This window comes from Tyto alba, unplaced genomic scaffold (genome assembly GCF_018691265.1).
Source record: "Tyto alba isolate M040663 unplaced genomic scaffold, T.alba_DEE_v4.0 Super-Scaffold_2, whole genome shotgun sequence".
NCBI lineage: Eukaryota > Metazoa > Chordata > Aves > Strigiformes > Tytonidae > Tyto > Tyto alba.
In genome coordinates, this window is record NW_024881282.1 from 75,132,184 (window position 1) to 75,145,156 (window position 12,973).

General features: G+C 39.7%; 1 protein-coding gene across 1 annotated transcript in view; it reads right to left on the reverse strand.

Annotated features, from left to right (window-relative positions):
- Window positions 1-12,973, reverse strand: part of PRKAR2B (protein kinase cAMP-dependent type II regulatory subunit beta) — an 87,809-nt gene that overhangs the window by 55,163 nt on the left and 19,673 nt on the right. Inside the window, exon 2 of the mRNA XM_042793242.1 lies at window positions 1,696-1,731. Coding sequence (XP_042649176.1) covers window positions 1,696-1,731 — 36 coding nt within the window. The remainder of the gene's footprint in view (window positions 1-1,695; window positions 1,732-12,973) is intronic.

A 12,973-nucleotide genomic window follows, 5' to 3' on the forward strand; every position in this document is an offset into this window, starting at 1 on the left:
ACCTGCCAGAAACTTAATAAAATAGTACATATGGTAGACTGCAGTATTACCTTGTTCAAGCTTGAAGTATATTCACATGATTTACATCTGGACCATATCATACAATTTGACTCATTATTATGAATAAGATAACTCTATTTTATATCCCCACAACAAGACGAAAACACATGAAATATTAACTGCCCATAGAAATTATTTCCCCAATAACTGTGCATAAATTTCAGGCTTCTAACATGTTTTTGGTTTCCTTTTAAAGGAACATTAAAAATAACTGATTTTTTTTTTTCCCGAACAAGTGTTAAGCTTTTCAAACAATCAGACTCTCCTACTGAAATGCAAAAGCGTATCACACATCTGTTATAAGGACTGTATTCATTAAACTCAGCTATCAATCAGTCACAGTAAAACTTTCCTTAAAACATGAAATGTAATTTGCATAAAGCCCTGCTCACTGTTATTGAGTGCTAGTTAATGAATCATTCCTTTCATTTCATGCTGGAGTACCTCAAGTATTATCATTATTTAAAACATGAGAATATTTGGAATTCATTACATTTTCTTACTGTGTGCTACCTATGCTCTGTGCATCAATCCTGCAAATGCAAATCTCTGTTTTTTTCTATGCAGTTCCTTAGTAATCCTAAGGATCTCCACTAATATTTTTATATTGACAAGGACCTATCTGACTGAGGTTGTAACTAGCAAAATTAGAAGCCTGAATAGACTTACTGCATTATGGAATACAAACTTTATTACATTTACTAAAACTTATCTGCGGTTGACAACAGAAAGCGTTTTACAGTTACAGTTTAAACTTAGCATACCAGGACTATTAGAAATAGCTCACGTCTCCCACTCTACTGACTCTTATGAATCAGTCCTGAGTCTCATTACAATTAGTGGTGGCTTTTACACCCCACTTTTGGATTCAAAGTATTTCAAACAAACAAGACTTAGGTTCTGGGCCTCATGCTTCTGGAGAAAAAGCCCTGAAAAATGAAGTCCAAAGGCTATGATACAGCAAAACAATAAGAAGAGGCCAAGAATATTAACTTTTAATGATATGCAATTCGGAGGGATCTGTTACATGTAATGGAGTTCTCTGAGCTGGCACAAACCAAGTTAACTTGAAGAATACACAAACCAGCACCCAGCTAGGCAGGCGTGCTCCCAGCCCAGCCCAGCCCACCACTGCCATGGCAGCACTGCTTCTAGGACTCAATCTGCCAGCTCAGCACAGCAGAACAAGGTACTGTGTACACAAACCAGCTCGGGTTTGGAAAACACCGGGAGATTTCTAGCATGGTTGTACATTTTCTCATTGCATAGATGATCACCAAATTGCTGTTTCAGGCTGTCTATGAAAGTAAGCAAGACAAGCCTGCATCGGTTTACATTCAGTTCTTGCTTTCAAAGTTCAGTTCTGTTAGGACTGGAATGATTTTCCTTAAAGGAAAAAAGAAAAGCTTAGGTTTTTAATAATTTCCACAGCAACCGGAAGGGTTCACGCAAGTTCTGTAACCTGAAACCTTGGCTACATTTTTCAGTAAATCAGGTAACAAATTTGAGGTTAACCTCAGTCAGTCATCTTTAAAGAAACCTAATGCCATATTATGTTTGACATGATAATCACCATCAGCATTATGTTTCAACTATTATGTAGACCAATAAAACATGCAACTTCATCCAGCTTACCTGATGCCCGCCTGGTGAATCGGTTTATCACTGGAGCTGAAAGAAAGCATGACATTGCAATGAGATTCTTTTGTAATAGTACAACACAGTTTAAACGTAACGATGTTATACTTCATACAGAGTGTGACAACTACAAAAATCTGCTAACCATTAGTGTCGTATCTTTATAGAAACCCATGTTAACTTAATACACACTTAAACTTTTAAGCAGCTTTTCAAGAGATACGGTAGATGTTCATCAGCAAGCTTTCAAGACCATTTTCAACTTAGCAGTTACTGTTACTTACTGCTGTTCATGACTGACTGTGAAACATTAACATCTGCATTTCTATTATTTATTCAGAGCACAGAAATTGGCATCTTGCAAACAATGATGCAAGCATGGATTAAAAAAAGATATAAAAAAATAATTTTACTTTTACAAAACATACCTATCATAAATTTAACATCAAAGATACTCCTCTAGAGAAAAAGACTAATTTACAATCCCATCTAAAAGAGCAACTTCTGTTTTGACTAACCTTTAAAACTCCTTGGGTAAGTCAGTAACAATGCCAACCCTTGCCCAAACCCCAGTTTTACAGTGCAAAGGACTGTTTTATAGTGCCATCTTGGCACATGTCCAGCTGTGTGCTGCAAACATTTGGAATCAGACTCCTGTCTTGTTTCCAACCCGGAGAGATCACAAAATACATCTTAAAGCACACAGTTTTGCCTCTATTTCATTTCCAGGTTTACCAGCTTATTCAAGCTCTACTAGAGGTAAAATAGATAAAAAGTTTTATGTTTTGCCTTCCAAATACAACCTTCAGTCTTCTTCTAATTAGTATAAAACACCGGTCTTGAACTCTACTTTCATGTGATACATTAACTGCTGGAATAAACAGTAAGAAGAAAATCTGAATGACCCAATTTCAAACGTGGGCAGCAGCTACATTAAAAATGTATGCCCTTACAGTGCTTATTAATATTCAACCTTAAAAACTGGTCTAGATGTTTACGTGGAATTGAAAAATACTGAACTTCTTTATTTTATCCCACTTGCTTTTACATGGGAGTTATTCATCATTTCTTGAACATCTAAGCCAAGATAAAGAGGGAAAAAAAATGCTAAGAAGACAGGAGAGAGAGTAACAGCCTGAAATGCAAACCGACTTTATTCCTTTGGGGAGAAAAAAAACAGAGCAAACCTACAATTTCTGAACCACAGTCACAGATGGTTTGTAGAAGCACATAGAGTAGTGACAGGTCCAAGAGACGAGAAATACAGTGGGAAACCCAACTACGGTGGTTCAGAGTGCTAATCATGAGCAAAGAAACCGCTGGTGAATAAGCCATCACAAACCTCAAACACATCTATAAATAAACAAGAGAGGAACAGTACTAGAAAAGTTATTTTTAAACATGAAGTCTAATTCCCCCCAACATTTTTTTTTTTAAGACAAGAAATTTAGACACATTTTTTATTACAGCAAACACCTTATTTTATGCAACTACTGTTTTGTAATATAGGAGGCTGCTTCATTCCTCAAAACTGTTCATTTTGTCACCGGGGTTACAGGCTAAATTCATTTCACGACACTAGTCATGACTGTCACCATCAGATGGCTGAGCTGTTACCTCCAGCGTGTAAACTAGCAGCAGGTCTCAGCAGATGTGCTCATACAAAAAAAAATTGAAATCTGACATATTTATAACAAGAAAGCATACAATAGCACTCTGCTCCCATTCATAATCTTTCCCCAAACTCAGGGAGGGTATTTGGCTTTGGCTATCAGTTCTATACATAATCTGAAGATATGAAGATTTAATTCCTCTAGACACCTACCTCAGCACATTTTACCAACACAAAAAAATAATACAACATTTAAAAAAAAAAGAACATCTAACACAAAACTAACATAATTTGGAGACTACTTCTCTTTGAAACAAGTTACTGGGACTGTCAAAGAGACAAGGCCTTTTCCGGCTACATACTTCTAAATTCACCCTTTTATTTGGCTGCAGGAAGCTTAATTTATTTTACATTTAATTTTACAAATTATTTACTGTTAGGAAAAAAAAAAAAAGAGAGAAAAAAATAGCAAGAACGTCAGAACCTTGATAGGCAACAGGTTTTGAGCTCATGTGTGTAATTGGTGTTTGAGCAGCAACCACGCAAAGCCTTCCTCCCCAGGCTGGGATTTTGTGAAGGTCATCCAAATGTGTTACTGGGAGATTTAGAAGCAGCACCTACAGTTCTCTTTTTTGGAGCAAGCTGAACTATTCTCTATTGCTCTTGTAGCAAATTGCAATATTCTTTTGTTGCCCAGGAAGATGGAAGCATTAGCTTACAAGAAGGTCTCAGAAAATCATCAGCCCTACAGAAATTTAGCTGGTATTTTCGCTACAAAGTAGATGTGTGGTCAACCAGGTCACTACAATGGCTGGCAGGATAAGCATAGTAAGGTGGGCAAAAGAAAGTCTAAGAAGCATTTTGCTGGAGCCATTCAAAAAAAATATTAAATTATCTTCCAAACATGCTGGGAGGTAAAAGACTTGGCTCAGAAATAAACGGACAAATTGATGGCAGAAATATTCAATGAGGGATATTAAATGCTCTTCCTAAAGCCACAGAACATCAGGAGCAGCACAGAGATTTCCAGGGAAGAAGCACTACTTGCTCTGCCTGTGCTTACCATATTCCCTGGATATCTTTTTTTAGCCACTGTCCTCACTAAGTTCTGGGCTAGGCTGATCCTTTGGTCTGGACTGAGGTGACCGTCCTTAGTCACAAGGCTGAAGTGAAAGTGGTACCCAGAGAGTACTATGCCAACAGACAGTCTTGGCATCCAGGTTTGAGGACTTATCCCACTCACAGGCGACAGGGATATTGCACTTACATCTGTGGGTTCAAGCGCTGAGCTGTACACATGAGCAAGAAGCGCTGCTTTGGTACTGTGCTTCCCACCCCCCTACACCACTCTCCTCCCAGCCATGTCTGCAAGCGGCTTCTCAGGATGCCAGGTGCCTGCCCACGGGCACGGCAGAAACCAGGGGGCTGCTGGGCTCCGTGGGCTGCCCAAGGACTGTTCCCTGCCATGAGAAACCCAGGCAGCCTTGTCAGAGGGCTACCCCATCCCAATAACACCCTGCTTGCAACACTGCTGACACACACCAGTTCACAGCCCTACAGTATCCCAGCGAAAGTAAACTCGGGAAGGGAGCAGGCTTGAGACACTACATACGTGGCTGTTAAAGTGTATTTTTGCTGTAGAGTTAACTTCTTCTTCAAGGTTATAGTGACACTGTGCTGAGGGTTGGCTGCTCAGAATGATTCCATACAACTTGCTAGAAAAAAAAAACTGCTTACAGTAACTTACAGCTACACTCCCCCACACCAACATGGACTTGTGCAAAATGTAAAAGGAACAAAAAACATGGATTGCAAAACCTCATCATTGTGAAATCCAAGGATTTTTCCCAATAAAGGGTAAACAGGCATGCAAACATGTCCAGTGACATTTGATCTTTTTTTGCAGTAAGAGAAAGAACGCTGTACCACAACTGAGTAATGTAGTGCTGTGCACAGAGGATCTTGTTTAAATGTGTGGTGTCACTCCGATATTAAACATGACTCTTCACGTTCTAGTTTGTCTCAACCATAATCTATTACACACATACATAGGGGAAAATGAATAAGGGAGGAGAGAAATGGCAGGGGTCTGTATCCTGACGAATTGATTAAATTATCTTTTGAAACTGCACAAGCTATCGATCTTTATGTGACATACTACTGTTTTGTTGCTAGCACTACGTGAGAAAAGTCCACCATCTAAGATGTTACCTGCTAGTGCCTGAAAGTCATGTTTGCAAATCCTTGCTGAGATGACTTTACAAAAGTACAGTTTTTTAAATATTTTGGCAATACAGATCAAGTAAATAAACAGAAATAATTGATGAATGATCAAAAGAGGCTGAAGGGTTTTAATAGATCTAATTCACTAAGAATATATGCTGTTAAAACAACATCAAATTACATCAAACACGCACTAAAAATTTTTCCATCACTCAACAACTGTCTAACCACTGCTCCTTTCCCCATTGTACTTTACCTCCCACATTGTTTATGAGCATTAAGCAGTCATCACAGTAGCCCTGCAAAACAGACCATAAAAGCAGCATAATTTTATAAGTAGAGGAGGAAATGAGAGTCTGTGGGGTTGTTTGCGGAGCACCAGGACTAGAAGGTAATGCTAGGAAAGGATCCCTAGCTAGGCATCCTCTACATGGTTAACTCCAGATGCCTCTGCATGCCAAGCTTGGCAGGTACACGATGGGGACACTGGAGTTGCCCCCGCACAGGGGGAACACTGGAGCTGGCTCTAAAAGCAGTTCATCTGTGCTTGTGCAGCACTACCGGAGCAGGCAGCAGTGGCACAGGTAGCTCCACAACAGCACAGACTATCCACAACAGACACTTTACGAGTGGAGAATTAACAGCTGATTGTATTTACAGTCCATACCATACCTGAGGTCGAGGTACATGGTCTTTTCTTGCTTAGACTCTCTAAATATTAAATAGTACTAGAATACAGGTTTAGGAATATGATAAAAAAAAATCTGTTAAATGAAATTACATAAATTACGTAATAAAACTGTACAATATAGATATCTATATTCCTTATGAAATTTGTTACAGTTGGAATAACTTTAGAAATGGTTCGCTTCATTCTGAAGAGTTATTCTTCCTTCTAGTTATCAGACTCCAGTTGGTACATTCACTGACAGTTTGAAGAAATTACTCTGACAAAGGAGGGAGTTGTCAGGTCCATGGAGAATGGTTCTCGTATTTTCTCTGTGAAAGGCCGTGACGACTGTGAGGCATGAGGAGAGGGGATGAGCCCAGGGAATATGCAACTATTATTCAGAAGACAAACAGCCCTTGCACTATAGTAGTTTATAGATAGAGCACAGCTTTCCAAATAAGTATGTTTCAAGTTCTGAAAATTTAACAGCAACAGTAATATCTTATACGTAAGATATATTTTATTATTTTCCTCACCAAATAAGTCAGTCTTAAAAGATTTTTTTTATTAAAAGCAAAATTCAGGAACAGCACATAGGCTGGGCCTTTACACAAGGAGAAAGGGTAAATAATCACAGCAACACAGGTGCCTCTAAGTAACACTTGGCCAAAGAACCTGAAAGTTTAGACAACACCACTGCTGCCAAATTTCTCAGTAAACAAACTTCTCAAGAGAATCTGAAGTCCACTCCAAAACACTGATTTTTCCTTCAGGATTGTGCTGGGCTAGAGTGGCGGGGGTTTTTTGGTAGCAGAAGAGGGGGTTTACAGGGGTGGCCCGTGTGAGCAGCTTCTTAAAAGCTCCCCCAGCTCCAAGTCAGACCCACCTCTGGCCAAGGCGAAACCAATTAGCAATGGTGGTTGCGCTTCTTCAGTAAGGTATTTAAGAAGGGGAACCTTAGAAGGGGTTGGGACTTGTGAGGAGGAGTTGCTAGAAGGACGAACACCCAGGTCAGTGGAAGGAAAGAGAGGGACGTGGAGGAGTATGTGGGAGCGGAGACCCTTGTTTCCCTTGGTGAGGCAGCAGGGCCACCCCCTGCCACACATGGAGGTCCACGGTGGAGCAGAGGCCAACCTGAACTCTGTGGAGAAGCCCACACCAGGACAGGTGTCTGTGCTTAAATGAAACTAGGACTCAGGAAGAAGCAGCCCCCACTCTTGGGGTTCAGCGCTGGGAGGACTGCAACACGCAGGGGTGACCCACGCCGGAGCAGCGTGGGAACGGCTGCGGCCCGTGGGGAGGGCTCACACCAGAGAAGGTTCATGGAGGACTGTCTGCAGTGAGAGGGGAGCCCCGGGGAGCAGGGGAGGAATGTGCGGCATTCACCCCAACTCCTGAGAAGGAAGGAGCGGCAAGATGTAACCTTCATCACCTGCCTCTGCGCTGCTGGGGGAGGAGGCAGAGAGATCGGGAGCAGAGCTGAACCCAGGGAAGAAGGGGGGGTAGGGGAGGTGGTTTTTAATGTGGTGGTGCTTCTCATTGTCCTACCTTGTCTGTTAAGTGTTGGCTTTGTTAGTGTTTTAATTAAATTTATGTTCTTTTTTTTTTCTTCCCCTAATGAGTCTGTCTTTTGCCAGTAACTGTAATGGGTGAGCCACCCCTCCCCGTCCTTATATTAATTCCCGAGCTTTTTACTTTATTTTCTCCTTCCCGTTCCTGACAGGAGAAGGGGTGAGTGAATGGCTGTGTGATGCTCAGCTGCCCTCTGGGCTCAAGCCACGACAGGGAAGAAAACCCACATCTCCTCAAGGGGTAGGATCTGCACGCAGAGGGATCTGGCTCCATCCAAAGAAGGGTGCATTGCTGGAAGGCACTGCAAGTACCAGCTCTTAGGAAGAGTGTGCTCCCTAAGGAGCCACGGCTGCTATGTACCCAAGGAGGCAGAATGCCTACACATACACGCATTCATATACTCAAGCAGAATGCAGGCAGTGAGACATGAAGTAAATGAATGTTTTCAGGGAGTCCACAGACAGAAACTGTGAAGCCCAAGATGAGGAAGAAACAATGCTACAGTGGTAGTATTCACATGCTACTGGGACAAAAAGTGAGAGAGAATAATTTGGCTGTTGAAAGAAAAGTAGATGTTAGTGAGAGAAAATAGCTACATCAGATGGGATGCCCTAAGAATTTTTTTTTTTAAATAAAACCAACATCTACAGATTTTAAAACCATCTGTACCACAATGAATATATACATAATTATTCCTATCCCTGAAGATGTCAACACATCTGTAAAAGAATAAAAATATACAGAAAGCAGAAAATACTGTTATCCCCATTTTTGTAATATGCAACAAAACAAACTAAATTTACAAGAAGTTGTAGTCCTAAAATGCAGTTAGTCAACACCAAGTTTTGAGAATTTTGAGATTTTTTTAATTGGCTCTACACATTATTTTTTTCAGTCTGGAAAATTACTTCCATTTCACTGTAGAATAGTTTCTCAAGAAAGCTAAAAAAGCCTTTTAGTCAGAATAATTTGAAAACTAGACTGGATAATTGGCTTGTGCTCCTTGCAATTTAGCTCCGGAGCTCACACTTCCAGAATTACATGCCAGTACACTAGGACTGCCCCTTTCCAATCCCTGCCAAGGATTATGTGGTCTCCCAGGATGTCCTTCAAAGGAAGCTGAGAGGAAGGATCCCAGTAATTTATTTTATTCTTACAAATACATAAACTATCCTAAAAAAAAAAAAAAAAAAAAAAAGGCTGCCAAAAACAGCACGGAAGAAAGATGCTGCTCTTTACATATTTCATTCCACATACTAACATTTATCTCCCAGGTGATACACACAAACTGATACTTCAAACCAATACCAAACAGCAAACTGTCCTACCTCACCTCCCTCTGATGACTACACAATAACAAGCCACAAAATATTTCTTCAAAATCCAAAAAACTTGACTTGATAATTCACATCAAAAAAGCTAAATAAAATTTTTGGCAATTAATTCATTGATTATTAAGATGTCACCACACAAGAACAGGAATTATATATGTGGATAAATACCTTGGGTTTTGCTTTGCTGAAGATGAAAACTCTGTGTATCCATTTAAACACATCACTATGGGATCAGGTAAAGAGCAATATTATAAATGGAATCCCTGAAAACATTTAATACACAGAGAATCTAATATATTATTTCAGGATTTTACATTATTTCCAGGTTATAATTAGTGTTGATGTTAAATATATTTGTTTTTAAAGTGCTACCATGGAGCAGCACACTTTCACGGTCATGTTTTGACATGTACATATAGCCAGTCATTATGCCACAAGTTGGCTGGTTATTTAACTTGTCATAACACAAACCTCGAAAGAGAGGCAAAGAAATCTTTCCCACTTTATCAGTTAAGAGATTTCAGCTCTTATGAATAATTGATGCTGTAATTACTAACATTGAAAATAAAAAGATGAAATGCCTGTCTGATGTGTTAGACCAATGACCCAAAGCAGTGAAATGGGCTGTCAAAGCCCATTAATGGGAATGAAATGTTGTTTTCAGAGAGCATATTTACTTTTCCCACCCAAGCAGCTCATTGGAGATTTGAGCTTTTTTCTTTATTTTTAAATCTATCGCTTCTTTCAGATTAATGTTCCATGTTAGAACATGAAAGTATTAAGTGAAGATGTTGTTGTATTTACTTTTTCTATCTTAAATGTGCATTCTGTTACACAGTGCAACATGCCACATATAGCATGTTTCTCCTTCGGAAATCATCTTCATTACTGCTTGTGACCAGTACACTTAGTCATTATCTCATTAAAAGTAATCAGTCATCTAGATGAGAGGAAAAAAAAAAAAAAAAAAAAGAATTGACAACAGTATTTCTAATCTCAATCATACCACTGACTGAAACAAGTTAATTTATGCTATAGTTTGTCTAGGCACAAGCTGAAGATGTGTACCTGTGCAGAAGTCCTGGTATACTTGCTGCCCTCAACCCCAGGTTATTCAGTATGTATGATGAAAACTAATAGTGTGTATGTGAGAAGATTTCTACCCACCAGAAACAATATATTTTGAAAGCAAATAGGCAATATGAAATTGAGCCTAAAAATACCAATGGAATAAATGTACGAGGGAGGTCAGCCTTCCTGGGACATGCCCTGGGCTATGAAGACCCAAGCCTTCCCAGAGCCAAAACCCAAGACCAGAGTGCTGCTTTAGCTTGGTCACCACCTATAGATCTCATTTTTCTTCCACCCTTGGTTTTATACAATTTACCAAACTGCCTATTTCTGCCTAACAGAGTGGGCTGGGGGTTTTTAGTTCTTTTTTTTAACGTGATCGCTATACCCCAACATCACTTGCGGTAACATCCTTCTTTGCTAAGCAATTTATTACCATCTCCAAGGAATATTCTGCTGTATCCATAGCATAGTTTACAACTGCTACTAAACTCCATCTGATACAAAATGTCATTAATGCTTTTATCTTCTTAGCATCTGTAAATTACTTCTTTCCACTTGAAATTTCATAAGCTATTTTAAGAATATTATGGTTATTTGCTTTCTAACACTGCAGCGTAGGCGTTTAGATCCAATTTCATGTTCTTTTCTGCTTTCTAATTTTGCTGCCTGAAGCATATTTACTAATGTATGCATGTTCCCTATCAGAATGGGAGAAAAGCTGGTCATTCTGCCAAAGCTCTACCAGCAATGTCCAAATCAGTTGGGTGGTGCTGCTCATATGTAAAACTATCAAATTGACATTTTACATGACATCAGGCTTCAGGATCACCAACTCATAAAACAAAGAATAATCTGCATCTGTCCTTGAATCAACATTTCTGTCAAACTGCAAACTAGGCCACCCGAGATTTTACAAGATTCCTGATAGCCAACAGCTTCCCTTAATGATTACACAACAGTGCTTTAGGCTCTCTTTTTTAAAAAAAAATTTGGCCAATGTCTTTTCTTTCTTGACAGTACCTGCAAGATATATTTATTACAAATGAATAACGTTGCAATCCTGCTGATGATAGTGGGTTGGAGATGTCATGGCTGTCAGTATTCTTCTCCAAGGGAGTACACCTTTGTGTAGAGTTTATAATTATCTCATCTATTTCATATGGTTTAACAACTGTGAGCATGTCTTAGTTTGGGCTGAAATAGAGTTAATATTCCTTTTCAGGGACTAGATGAGTGCTGTGTTTTGGATTTAGCTTTGGGTTTGGTATGGGAAAAATACTGATAGCACACTGATGTTTTCAGCTGCTACCGAGACTTCAAGGACTCTCCGACTCTCCATGTCCTGCCCGTGCGCAAGGGCACAGGGAGCAGGGAGGGAGCAGGGCCACAGCACCTGACCCTAACTGGCCAGTGAAATATTCCATATCATGGAACGTCATGCTCACTATATAAAGAAGGGGTGGTTGGGAAGGAGCTCTCTCGCTTCCGGGATTGCGATTGTGGGATCTTGGTATCTCGGGGTTGCTGGCCGGGAACGGGCTGGGTATTGGTTAGCGGGTGGTGAGCAATTACGCTGTACATTGCTTGTTTATATATTTCGTTTTGTTTTCCCCCTATCATCGTTATTGTTCTCGTTTTATTGCCATTATTAAACTGTTCTTATCTCAGCCTGCGAGTCTCCCTTCACCCCTCTAATCCCCTGCCCCATTCCCAGGAAGGGAGGGGGAAGGGAGGGTGATTAGCTGCGGGGGTTGGTTGCCGATCAGGCCCAAACCACAACAGAACATAACTAGTTTCTCCCATATACATCATGTTTAATCCAAAACCTTAAACCTTCTAAGACTCAGGCCTTCCTATTATTATTCATGTTTTGGTCACTTCGCCATTAGGTTACCACAATACATCCTACACGGACAAACATCATCAAAACTATCTGAAGTTAAAATTTCATACAAAGTCTGTGCCTGCTTCCTAAGACTACCTTGGCAGAAACATGTGGTGCAATGTACCTTGATGAAGAAGTACATGAATATGTATGATATGCGATCTGCATTGCCTGCTTATTCACTTTCTGGTGAAATTTAAGATTTTGGACTTGATGTATATTTTAAAGCATATTTGCATATTTTAAGAGCATTACATACTTAAAGTAAGTTTCTCTTGCATTCATGATAATTCATTCTCAGCTACTCAGAACGAAAATAGACAATTTTGTTAGCTTTCAGATCATGAGGCAAAGCACATTCTCCCACTGGTTTTAGAGAAAGGTTGAGAGATGTAACTCATCAGACAGAACAGTGATTCTAAAAGAAAAAGAAAAAAAAAAAAAAGCCCAAACGCCAAGTGTTGAATATAATGAAAATAATGGCATTGAGACTGTTTCAGAAAAAAACAAAACAAAACAAAAACAAACCAAAACCACAAAAAAAATTCAAATATATATATAAGCATCTAAATAGAGAAGTGATAACCAAACAGAGAAGCACTTGAGCATTATTCTGTCCTCACTCCTACCACATTAAAGAAGCTTGCTGATGATACTGATGGTGGAACGGTGCTTCCTGACTCCAGCATGCTGACTGATGAAACATCTAACACAGTCCACAGATAGAGCATATCACCCATCTCCTGGTCAGATGTCTCACTGGTTTAACCTACAAATAATATACTTCCCACCATTAGAAAAACTGTTCATTGTCTGGCAGGCAACGCAACCACCTAGTGAAACAACAATAGAATGAAAAAGTCCCAGTGTACTCCCACCAGTTAAGAACATATCCACTGGTGTCA